We start from the raw sequence: 12640 nt of genomic DNA, 5'->3' as shown, positions 1-12640 counted from the left end.
GAAGTGGGGAAGCCGCTACACCACCAAAAGACTGCTTCTTTGGGAGGACAAGCAGTGATGGAATTTTTTATGCAAGGTTAATGAGTTTCTACGTAAAGGTCATTGACATGAGAGGTGACTTACATCTGGTTTTTACTTGTAGGGAAAAGAGTACACACACACACACACACACACACACACACACACACACACACACACACACACACACACACACACACACACACACACACACACACACACACACACACACACACACACACACACACACACACACACACACACACACACACACACACACACACACACACACACACACACACACACACACACACACACACACACACACACACTTTCTCCATGGGTTTGACTCAACTGTTTTAGGTACTACTACTCCCCCCCCCCCCAACAAAACAAACAATACGATTTAAATTCCAGAGATGGAGATTGAGGCCATTCCCAAGGAGACAACTTCTTAATCTGTTAAGAGACACTGGGGGACAATAGTGAGATGAAATCGATTCCCCTGAGGGCTTTAAGACAATCAAAGTAGAATGCCTGCACTTAGTTACACTGCACTGTTTTTTTTTTTTTTTTCCGCAGGGGAGGAGGGGGCTCTATTTGACGGCCTTCCCATCGCCTGTGGCCCAGGGGCGAGCCCGTTCTGAGCGGAAGGGCACCGGAATGAGAAAGGGAGAGGTGCGGTGCCGCGGCTCCTTTAAGGGCGGCGGCGGTGGCGGCGCGCGTCCCGACGGCTTCCCTCGGGCCCCGCCCCTTTCCCGTGAGCCCTCGGGGAGTGGTCCGACCGCGGGCGGTTGCCGGTGAGGAGCGGGGCGGGGGGCGGGGGAGGCCATGGCCGGACGCTGGTGGCGGCGCGCTCCCCTCCGTCGCGGCGCTGGCGGCGGTCCCCGGGTTCGCCGGCTCATGCGGCCCCTCTGGTTGCTCCTGGCAGTGGGAGTCTTTGGCTGGGCCGGGGCTTCGGACGGCTCCGGCCGAGCGGCGAGAGCCATGGACGAGGAGATAGTGTCCGAGAAACAAGCCGAGGAGAGCCACCGGCAGGACAGCGCTAACCTGCTCATCTTCATCCTGCTGCTCACCCTCACCATCCTCACGATCTGGCTCTTCAAGCATCGCAGGGCCCGCTTCCTGCACGAAACTGGCCTGGCTATGATTTATGGCAAGTACCTTAACCCCTGTGCGTCCCGCTTCTCTCCCCGGATCCCACCATCACTCCAGCCCGGCTGCCTCCCTTGCCTCCTTTCCTGGCCCTGCTTGGCCTCGTTCAGCTCCCTGAATTCCTTCCATTTTCTGCCTCGACACCCGACACCCCCTCTCATCGCTTCTCTGCCTCACTCCCTTCATATTTTGACCCCCCTGTTTCCCCTGCCGTACCCCCTTTCCTCTTCAGCGTCTCCCCACGTTCTCTACCGGTCCACACCTTTTTTTTTTTCTAGCGACCCCACCCCCTTCTCCCCTTCTTCTCCCCCACCTTCTCTGCCTACCAGGCTGGGGATCTGGGCTGAGGGTGGGAAGGCGGTGGGTGCGGTGCCTCTGGTTCGGCCAGGGGGCTGGGGGAGGGGAAGAGACCCTTGACATCTGTTTCTTTGGGCTGTCAGTTTGTGCAAGGATCATTACAGCAGTGGCGATATCTCCACTGCCCGGAGTCTGGCCTTTTTGTAGCCAGGGTCGACCTTTACTCATCCCTTAGCTCTTGCTACGCCCCGGCCTTCGGAGGTTAAAGATGCAAACCTTTCTCTTCAGGAGACCAAGTGAAACACTGAGCATGAACTAGGCTATCCAAGGCTTAGGACTTTTTAATTTCTCATTTTTGTTTCATTTCTCGTACTGTGCCTGTAATATCTGATACGGGTGGTATGGCTGACCCTTCCAATTCAGGCGCACAGAAGTGAGGGCAGGCAAGAGTTAAGGAAGATTCTTCCAGCCTGGAGGTGTACTACGTGGTGATCAGGACACTTCAGCCCAGCAGTGATTACAAACACTTTGTATAAGCAGCGTGGGGGACTTGATGTGGCGTGACCTTACCGAATGCCTGGCTGCCATTCCTATGTCTCAGTGTACCTTCTGTTTTTTTTTTTTTTAACTGTATTTATTTTTATTGGAAAGTCACATATACAGAGAGGAAGAGAGACAGAGAGGAAGATCTTCCGTCTGTTGATTCACTCCCCAAGTGACCTCGGCGGCTGGAGCTGAGCCCATCCAAAGGCAGGAGCCAGGAACCTCCTCCAGGTCTCCCAAGCGGGTGCAGGGTCCCAAGACTTTGGGCGGTCCTTGATTGCTTTCCCAGGCCACAAGCAGGGAGCTGGATGGCAAGCGGGGCCGCTAGGATTAGAACCAGCGCCTATTTGGGATCCTGGCATGTGCAAGGCGAGGACTTTAGCTGCTAGGCTACTGCACCGGGCCTGGTGTGCCTTCTTTACAAACATCGTGTTTTGTTTCTTTCTTTCTTTCTTTCTTTTTTTTTGGCCACAAGGTGGGATGAAAGGGAGAAATCAAACCATGGGTTAGGAGGTGTTTGGAGCAATGCGGTGGCCTTAAGGGGAGATGTGACTGTGAGGGTACCACTGAAGAGGTGAGAGCCAATGAGCATCCTGCCTGCGCTGTGCCAGGTGTTAAGGTTCTCTTCATTCAGAACAGTCATAAGCTGGTGAGCTTGTTGAAATTTGCCTCAGATGTGCAACTAGGTAGATGGAGCTTGGCGCAAAAGACATTGCTCCGTGCAACACCCCCAGCCCCTTCTCAGTAAATCCAGACTTCTAGAATGTGTGTACCTCAAGTATAGCAATGAAACTGTGTGCCTCAGGATAATGCATGAAATTGGGCTTGTTTTTGTTGTTTTTGTTTTCGTTGTTTTTTTCATTTCGTTACCTTAACAGAGTTCTAAGCCTGTATGTGGAATATTTTGTTCACTGGGACTTTTGGATATATTAGATGGCTTTTACATATATTAGATGGTTTTCATTTTTTTTTTTTTTTTGCATCTTGTTTGCAGGACTGCTTATGTCAAAGAGGCATTTCTCTGTGTAACACTCTGATGTACTATCCTCAACAATTGATTAGGCTTCCAATGTATGATGCACCAAAAATACAAAAATGTCTAAGACGCTCACCTTCAAGGAACTTGGAGAAATGTGTGTGTGTGAGTGTGTGTGTGTGTAGACACATAGAGAAAATCATGGCTTGTCACAGTTTTTTAGGTGTTAAACAAGAAACTGTTGACAGATGCCTCTTTCCAAATGGAGAGGAGTGACCTGGTGGTTAGCCGTATGAAGCATTAGACCAGAAGCCAGTAAATGTTTTTCTGTAAACGGCTGAAGACTAAAGATTGTTAACTCTTCAAGTTACAAAGATCTCTGTGTCTCTGTTGCATTTTTTTAAACTTTAACAACATAATATCTATTCTTAGCCGTGTGCCATCCTGGGAACACAGACCTAGGGGGATAGTTTGCAAATCCTTGCTTTAGAGTCAGGTTTGGATTCCCGTCCCACTGTGAAATTAAGCAGTGTCCTTTCTCTCTTCCTCAACCATATGCGTATATTCGGGAAAATGATTGTTTTTACTATGAGAACAAAAAGTTTTTAACTTAGTAACGAACTCCCAAATTCAACAAATGCTAGCAGTGCTATTGATGTTATTGGTATTACGGCTGCATTGTCTCAGGTTAATCTCATGACGGCTCTTAGTTGTTCAGTTTCATAAGTTAAAAGGCAAACATAGTACTTTAGAATTATTTATTTGAAAGACATAGTGAAGGAGAGGAAGAAATGTAAAGAGAGCGTCCATCTGTTTGCTTCCCCAAAGCCCACAGCAGCCAGGGCTAGCCAGGCTCACACCCAGAAAGAACTCGGTTCCACAAGAATGGCTGGAAGCCCAGGCCGTGGGCCAATGTGCTCTAACTTCCAGGTGCATAAGCAGGAACGTGATTTGAAAGCATAGTGTAGCTGAAGTTCAAACCAAGCTTTCTGATGTGGGATGCTACAGTCCCAAGTAGTGGCTTCACTCTTCATGACACCTGCTCCAAGATAGTGCTCTTTAAAAAAATCGAAGAGGTACTTGAATTCTTGAGAAAATATTTGTTCTTGCGTAGCTGATACCATTAACCTAATCCAAATCTTGGGCTAAAGTAGAAAAGTAGACTTACTGGTTGTATTTCTGGAAATTTCTAAGTTAAACAATGATAATATGCCTTAGTATTAATATTTGGTGAATGAAAAGCAAATATCCCTCTGCTGGTTTGCTCCCCAAATGACTGCAATAGTTGGAGCTGGTGCCAGGCCTAAGCCTGGAGTCATTTACTTCTCCTGGGTCTACCAAGTGAATACAGGGGCCGAAACACTTGGGTCATCTTGCACTGCTCTCCCAGGCACATTAGCAGGGAGCTGGGTTGGGAGTGGAGCATCTGGGATGCAAACCAGTGTCCATATAGGATGCCAGCATTGCAAGCAGCAACTTTACTTGCTGTGTAACAGCGGCAGCCCCCACTTTCATTATTTTAAGACCTTTGTTTTTCAGTTTGGCTTTTATGTGTAAAGGGAATGCCTCTGCCTCCAGGATTCAGCCCACAGGCTTTGTTCAGGCGCGGGTTTATTCCTGTGGTGTTGGTTTAGCTACTTAAATCCTCAAAAAGTGCTATTTAAAGCAAGCCTTTCCTTCATCATTTTGAGAAAAAAGAGTGGGGGGAAAATGGTTTAAATTGCCAATGTGATCAGTTTCTGGGTTGTAATGTAGATTATTTGCCCTAGTGCACCCACATATGTTGTTCATTGGGGCAGCTTTCTTAAGAAGCTTAAAGGTGAGTCACATTAAATAAAGTATTGTCAAGAGTAGTTAACTAAGCCTGAAAGGTGATTACTTTCTTCAGTGTGCTTACAGATAGTATAGAAGAGAGAATATTTGTTTTGTCTTAAACTTAAGGCATTCAGTCAAGATCCTGGGTTTAATTCATGTGATTCATCCCTAAACAGTCATGTTGTCTAAGATCTGATGGAAGATAGCGCTGTGAGCCCATAGTCCTTGCTCACCGAGCACAGACAGTCTTGTGACGTGGTATGTATTGGCATTGTAATCTGTTAGACATGGTATTAGGCACATAAGCAGGATCATTTCACTTAAACGTATAAACAGTTCTGGGAGATGGGCACTATTATAATTCTCACTTTACGTGCGAAACAATTGGGATCACAGGGTAAGTGAGCTGCCTGAAGTCAGTTGTAAGTGTTGAGCCGGGGTTCGGGCCTGGTTTTGTTTGTGAGCCCCTAAAGCTCATCGCCTCATATTGAAGAGATAAAACTTAACAGGGAATTACTGTTGTCATACTGTATCTGAAGAAACTGAGGTTCAGAGAGAGGGGAACTCTAAGATCACAGACTGGAGCTTGACAGAGGCAGTGTTTATGCATTTGTGCATTTGTCTAACAGACTGTGCTTCTGCCCTCCAATACTGTGCTATACCCAACTCTGTAATATCAAACATAGGAAGTTAATAATCACACTTGTGGGGGAATTAGGGATGGATTGCAAAGGAAGGTTGTGAGAAAATGATAACCTAAACCATTGTGGTTTTCCAGAGAACCTCTGGCTAAGTCATTGGTGAAGAGACAGTGAGGAGGTGATTAGAAGCTTGCGGAGGCTCAGGAATTGGCATGTCTTGATTTAAATTCTGTCTTTGTCGCTTGATGACAAATAATGTGAGGCAAGTCAGTGATCACCATTTTGTAGACAAGAACACCATGAATGCGACAAGAATATCTCTGTCACGAGGTTCTAAGGATCAGATAATCTGTGGGAAACCAGTTGGAATGGAAATTGGTTTAAGGGCCTGGGTAGAAGGGTTGCCTTGGAAAGGAGATTTCTATTTCCAGAGGGGAACTGAAGATAAAAAATAAGAGCTTCTATTGCGATAGGCTTGGAATGGATGCAACCTCTGCCAGTGGCCCTCAGCTTCTCAGAGAAGTAGGAAGTAGGGCTCAGAAACTGAGAAGGAGGGTAAAGGTTGGAAGAACTACCTCGAGAATATGCCAGGATACAAACAGATAAATAATTGCATGTAAAAGTAGCAAAGTCAGCAAAAGGCTTGGCTTTCTTGGCTGTCTGAAGTTGTGTTAGCTTTAGCACAGAATCACACTTTTCAAAATTTAAGATTTATTTTCAGTTAAAAGGCAAATTTTACAGAGATATGTAAATGTAAGATCTTCCATTTGCTGGTTCACTCCCCAAATGGTCCCAAAGGCCAGAGCTGAGCTGGTCCAAAGTTGGGAGCCAGGAGCTTCCTTTGTATCTCCCACATGGATGCAGGGTCCCAAGGACCTAAACCATCCTCTACTGCTTTCCCAGGGCATAAGGAGGGAGCTGGATCAGAAGTGGAGCAGCCAGGACCGGAAGTGATGCTCACATGATGTGGTGACACTGCAGGCTACGGGATTAGGCCACTGCTCTGCCCCTTCTCACATACTTTGTTTTTCCCTAGCAAGTACTAAATATGTTTAAACCCACGTTTTCAGCATGATTTATTTATTTTATTTGAAAAGCAGATATTCAGAGAGAAGGAAAGAGGGAGAGAGTTCTTCCATCCTCTGGTCCGCTCTCCCAAAATGGCCACAACAGCCTGAACTGAATTGATCTGAAGCCAGGAGCCTCCTCCAGGTCTTGTCTGGGGGTGCAAGGTCCCACAGACTTGGGCCATCCCCCATTGCTCATGAACAGAGGGCTGGATCATAAGTGGAGCAGTCAGGGCTACAGCCAGTGCCCACCTTGGGTGCCAGAGGAAAAAGGTAGAGAAAGCCTGTTGAGCTGCTGTATCAGCCTGAAACACACACTTTTTTGATCTGTAGAAGTTTTTTTTTTTTTTTTTTAAACCAGTTTCAGCTGCGCTGCACTTCAGCAGTGATATTATTTCTGTACTTTTGACTGTTAGAGGCCTCTGAGTATTCCAGTTTCCCCTAACAGGACCCTGCCATGCCTGGGCCTGGGGTGGTGCTGAGCCTGTGCACTGGGAGAGTGTCCAACACAAGTGGGTCAGGAATGTGTACGAGTAAGGGTTCTGCTTTGCAAAAGATATCTTTATGTGATTGTGTTTCTCGTTGCCTGTTATTGGTAATTTAAATTTCATAATGTCAATGTTTTCTGTTCCTCTGTTGAGAAGTTTTTTCATTAATCATCTCAACAAGAAATTCCTTGTGTTCTTTTTATTCAAAATCACTTTGACTCCATCATTAGGATGTTACCTTTTATGAAACTTGATCTATCAACTGTTTTCAAAGAAATTCAGAATTTTCACATGACTATCATAAAGGATTTGGATTTTTTCTTCTAGCCTAAGTAATTCTTGTTGATGCTGTTCTAGCTACCAAAGGGTATGTTTCAGAGCTGGCCAAGTGCTGAGTCGGCCTCAGGAGGTCACTGACGTTCCAGCCTTGTGTTGAGCACCCAGTAGAGCAGTGCATACGGTTCCTTGCACAGTTGTGCTGAGAGACTTGGCATACCGTCTAAGTGCTGTTTCCTGTCCTGGTTACTCAGCTTCTCATCCAGCTCCCAGCTAATGTACCTAGGGAGGCAGCAGGAGATGGCCCAAGTGTTTGGGATGCTGATACTCACATGGGAGACCCAGATAGACTTTCAGGCTCTTGACGTTGGCCTGGCCCAGCCCTTGTCGTTGTGGCAATTGGGGGTAGTGTAGCATCAGATTGGAGCTTTTTTCTCCCTATCTTTCCCCCTTTCTCAAAAACTCTGGCTTTCAAGCAAATAGCCCACCCCCCCCCCTTATTTTTTTTAAGAATTTATGCTGGGCCTGGCGCGATGGCGAAGTGGTTAAGGTCCTCGCCTTGCACGCCCAGGATCCCATATGGGCGCCGGTTCTGATCCCGGCGGCCCCGCTTCACATCCAGCTCCCTGCCTGTGGCCTGGGAAAGCAGTGGGGGATGGTCCCAAAGCCTTGGGACCCTGCACCTGCATAGGAGACCCGGAAGAGGCTCCTGGCTTCGGAGTTGCGGCCGCCTGGGGAGTGAATCATCAGATCTTCCTCTCTGTCTCTCCTCTCTCTATATCCACCTTTCCAATACAAATAAAATAAATCTTTAAAAAAAAACGAATTTATGCTGCTTATCTGCAATATCTACAACCAAATATAAGGGGGCAACTTTTACTGATATTTTTAAATTTATTTTTATTTGAAAGTCAGATTTACAGAGAGAAGGAGATGCAAGAGAAAGATCTTCTGTCTTCTAATTCACTCCCCAAGTGGCCGCAACTGCTGGAGCTGAGTTGATCTGAAGCCAGGAGGAAGGAACCTCTTCCAGGTCTCCCATGTTGGTTCAGGGTCCCAAGGCTTTGGGCTGTCCTTCACTGCTTTCCCAGGCCACAAGCAGGAGGTTGGATGGAAAGTGGGGCTACCAGGATTAGAACCGGTGCCCATATGGGATCCTGGCAGTTGCCAGGCCAGGATTTTAGCTACTAGGCAATTGCACTGGGCCCTACTGAGCCTCTTTAAAAAAAAAGTTTGTTTATTTCAGAAACAGATTGAGAGAGCGAGAGCAACAGATTATCCTCTGTCCCCTAGCTAATCAAATGGCTACAGTAGCCAGGTCTGGGCCAGACCAAATCCCGGTCATCCCTGTCATCTGAGTGTCCCACATGAGTGCCATGGCCCAAGTGCTTGGATCATGATCTGCTTCCTTCCCAGGTGCCTTAGCTGTATTAGCGGAGCTGGACCTGAAGCAGAGCAATGGTGACTCGAGCCAGTACCCTCATGTGGGATGCCTGTGTGCATGTGGTGGTTTAATGTGTTGTGCCACAGTGCTTGGCACACACTGGGCCTTTTAATTAGAAAGTACTGTGATATAGGAGAGACAGGTGTGTTCTTGATTCACCTGTAGCCTGGTAGCTCCCAGGTTATGTCTGTGATGCACAGTGAATATGTATTAGTTACCTTTGAATTTTGCTTTTTGGAGGTGGGTTATTTTAAGTATATCTTTAGCATATTCTTAAAAAGCTTGTTAAGAGTATTTTTTAAAAAGGGTATTTTTTTTTTTTTAATAATCTTAGTTTATTAGGGTACAAAGGGTCACGGGCTACAGGGTGAAAGTGGGTAATATCATTGTTTCTACACTAATATAATCATTTTGCCCTGTATGTAGGGTTAGGGGAGTAACAAAGGGGAAAGCCCCACCCTACCTCCCACCCATCCCCCATCCCCAACATGAGGCGCGCTCCAAGGGTCCTGCTCATACAGTTTTGATAGTTCATCAGTTCTGGATTGCTGCCAATCTCTCCGTCCCAACCGTAATGAAACCTATTCAGAGTCCACTGGCTGACAGTCTCTTGATGGTTGGGGTTCCAAGATCAGCAGTTCAGTTGGAGAAATATCCAAAGAAACTTCATCTGAGTTGATCCCAGATCTGATTCTTGAGTGAGTTTGCTAGTACAGACTCCAACACTGTTCGTCACACCAATCAGCTTATGCATATGCTGGTCGTTGCGATTACTGGGTCCATTCGGCTTCCAGCCCTGTCTTCCTTGTGAACCAATGGGTGTTGTAGTCCAGCTCGATTCTACCCACTTCATACTCGGTCTTCATGCAAACCAGTTGGAGCTGCAGCCTAGTTGAGGCGACTCCCCAAAACCCCTACCAGTTCTGCCCCCTACCCTGGTTCCCATGCTTGCCAGTATGCAGTGCAGGCTTGTCCAGTCTGTCCCACATCCCAAGTAGCTCTCGCACACGTCAATGGACATTGAAGCCTGGTTCAACCCAACCAACCTATTATCCAGCCCATACACCCACTGGCAGGTGCCTTTCTGTCAAGCCACCCCTGCTCCTAGCCTGGGTTTCCTGCTGTCCAGTGAGGGTGGTAACCCTGAGGGAGGTGCCCACTATTTCCCTACTAGGCCACACCCACTCCTAGAGTATGCAGTCTCCAGGTAGTTTTGGCATTTGACTTGTCAGAATTGGCTCCTAGTACCAGCCTCTGCCAGCTAATGCTGTGGCTAAGCCCAAACACCCCTCAACCCACTCTAATTTTAACTTGCACCAGTCAGAACAGTCAGCTCACCGTGAGGCCCACAGGTGCTATAGCCCTGCCTAGTCTGAACTGCCCCATCCGTATTCACACTTTCCAATGGAAGTAGTTATCCAGCAGGGGTGCCCACGTTCCCCTGTTGGCTTTGCCTCCTCCCTGATTGTCACATGTGCTGGTTGTGTGCTGCAGCCACATCTGGTACGGCTCATCTCACCTTGGCATTACTTGTTGTGTACTGGTATGTGTTGCAACCGAACCTGGCTCGACCCACACTCTGTTCTGGTGCTCGGATTCACCAGAAGGTAATGTGAACAGATTCAGGCTGGTCTGCCCCCAACCCATGCCATGTGTATGCCAGTGGGATAATTTTCACTGCCTGTTTTGGGTTGTTCCCTATTGTGCTTGTTGCGCTTACCTGCATGGGACTGTGTCCTGCCAGAGGAGTTGCCCGGGCTCCTCCACCAGAACCTGTCCCAATGCCAGTTTTCGCGCATACCAGTGGGTCCATGAGCCAGCACTACTCAGTTCGCCTGCTGTCCTAGGAGGAACAGTGGCTTTTCCTGCCTGGCCTCCGACCCAAGCTGGTTCTTGTTGTTGGATATTTCAACCCAGCCATGGCTCTTCCATACCCCTACCAAGCTCACACATGGTTCAGTAAGGGCTGAGACCTAACCTAGTCTGTCACACAACCCTCCCCGGTCCTCCAGAGCACCAGATGGTGTTGGAATTTGGCCTGGCTTGGTGCTTCCCATCCCAGTCCACAATTGTGCCAAGTGAGATTACGATCGTATCCTGATCAGAATGTAGCCTCAGTTCCAGCCCATGCGCTCCTTGGTGGGAAACTCAACCCAGCTAGGGTGTCCTGTTATTTCCCCAACCGGGCCTCTGCCCTGCCATAGAGCAGGTGTAGGCCGGTGGTTGTTCTGTCTCTGTTTGGCAGAGCCCCTCACTTGTCGTGGCCCCTTGGATGCTGTGGCTTAGTGCCTCTGCCTCACACAGATCAGTATGTGCAAGGACCTACCTGGCATGAGCTGTGCTCCAACCTGATTTCTGTTGTTACTTGTGAGTTAAGGTTTGTTCAGCCTTGCCCCTTCTGTCCCCTTCCAGTGGCAGCCCGGCCCACCCCACATCCTGTTTAAAGATGCACATTTGGGTGCTGCTGCCTTGACCTACCCTGACTGTTGTGGATTCCTTTACCCATGAGTGATGGCAGATGTCGTGGTCACACCTAGCTTAGACCATTGCAACCCCAGCTTGGGAACTAACCCGGGGGATTTGTATTCCAAAGGGTTGGGCCCACACAACCCCACAGAACCTACCCCCAGCCCAAGTGCTCTTGTGTGCTGGAGAGTGTCTCGATTTGCCAAATGTGACCACTCCACAACTCCAACACTCAGTCGGGCAATGGTACCCAACACTGCCAAAGAGGCCCCCATCCATAGCTTCGGTGTGGGCTAGTATATGGTGATCAGTGATGTTCTATACTAATATCCCATTTCTGTATTCATAATTGAGCTGTTGCATCTGTCTTACTAAAATTATCTTCTGGACACTACCCCCAAACCACTAGGTCTTGGTCCCCTTGCCTGCATGTATCTTTCATGACACTGTCACTGAGAATACCCGAAAATTCACTTTGCACCTACACTCAACCTAGTCTTAGTCATGAGTGACCCAGGCAGCAATTATATATCTTGAAAACCCCAGAGTTTGCCCTAAAAAGGGTATTTTTAAAGTATGTGATTATAGTTTTCACCAGGCATAGCTGCTCACTTTGTGTGTGTGTGTGTGTGTGTGTGAGAGAGAGAGAGAGAGAGAGAGAGAGAGAGAGAGACACTAAATATTAACTAGAAGAATCCCTCATCTCTACTCCCTGTATTCCTGACCATCTACTCTGTTTTCTGCTTTATCACATCCGGCTCTGATCTGGCTTCTGTCCTTAACTACTCCACTGAAACTGCCTTTGTCAGCGTCACTCATGCCCTCCTTGTTGTCAAACCTGATGATACAGCTAATGACTGCCTCATTTTGCTACAGCATTTGATAGGTTCCATCACTTGCTCTTGATCAAAAGCAGACTTTCCTTTCAGTTCTGAATTCTTTCCCACCACTGGCTTCTGTTTTCCTACTCCTGTAACTTTTCCTTCTTCTCCATTAGTTCTTCCTCCTCTAACAGCCGCTTAATTTTGGCCGCGAACGAGTACAATTCCAGCCCTGTGTCTGTGTTCCTCTTCCCATTTTATTTGCTCCTCAGGTGCTCTCATCTGCACCTGGCTTGCACCGTTTTTACTGTCAGGTGTATATCTCCAATGGAGACCATCCCTCCTTGAGCTGCAGAGCCCACACACTATTTGCACCTGCATTCCAGATGCATTTAACTGAGCATGTTCAAAGGTCAGTTTAGCCTTTTCCCTGTGAATCTGTTACTCTGCCTCCATCCTGGACTTCATTGAATGGCCCTGCTATCCACCTAGGTGCTCAAGATAACTTACCTACCTGACTACCAAGCTGATTAAGTCTGTCTGCATCTCCCTACTCCTCCCACCCCATCTTGTTCTGTCATCAAACCTTTCTAAAATTTAATATCTTCTAAGAATCTCTGTTTTCTTTTCAAG

The 12640-nt window shown here is 47.6% G+C and overlaps 1 protein-coding gene across 3 annotated transcripts in view; it reads left to right on the top strand.

The window, feature by feature from the left end:
• Window positions 1-780: 780 nt before the first annotated feature.
• The window catches only part of SLC9A6 (solute carrier family 9 member A6), a 61366-nt gene continuing 49506 nt past the window's right edge, over window positions 781-12640 (top strand). Inside the window, exon 1 of one of the 3 annotated variants that reach the window (XM_040999657.1) lies at window positions 781-1174. In XM_040999657.1, the coding sequence (XP_040855591.1) occupies window positions 850-1174 (325 nt within the window). In that variant the 5' untranslated portion in view covers window positions 781-849. The remainder of the gene's footprint in view (window positions 1175-12640) is intronic. The other 2 variants (XM_040999659.1, XM_040999658.1) reach the window with 2 other exon arrangements.

Source organism: Ochotona curzoniae, unplaced genomic scaffold (assembly GCF_017591425.1).
Source record: "Ochotona curzoniae isolate NIBS_2020 unplaced genomic scaffold, NIBS_Ocur_1.0 scaffold_1852, whole genome shotgun sequence".
Classification (NCBI taxonomy): Eukaryota; Metazoa; Chordata; class Mammalia; order Lagomorpha; family Ochotonidae; genus Ochotona; species Ochotona curzoniae.
The sequence above is the reverse complement of the archived record's forward strand: the minus strand, read 5'-3'. Positions and strand labels throughout refer to the sequence as shown.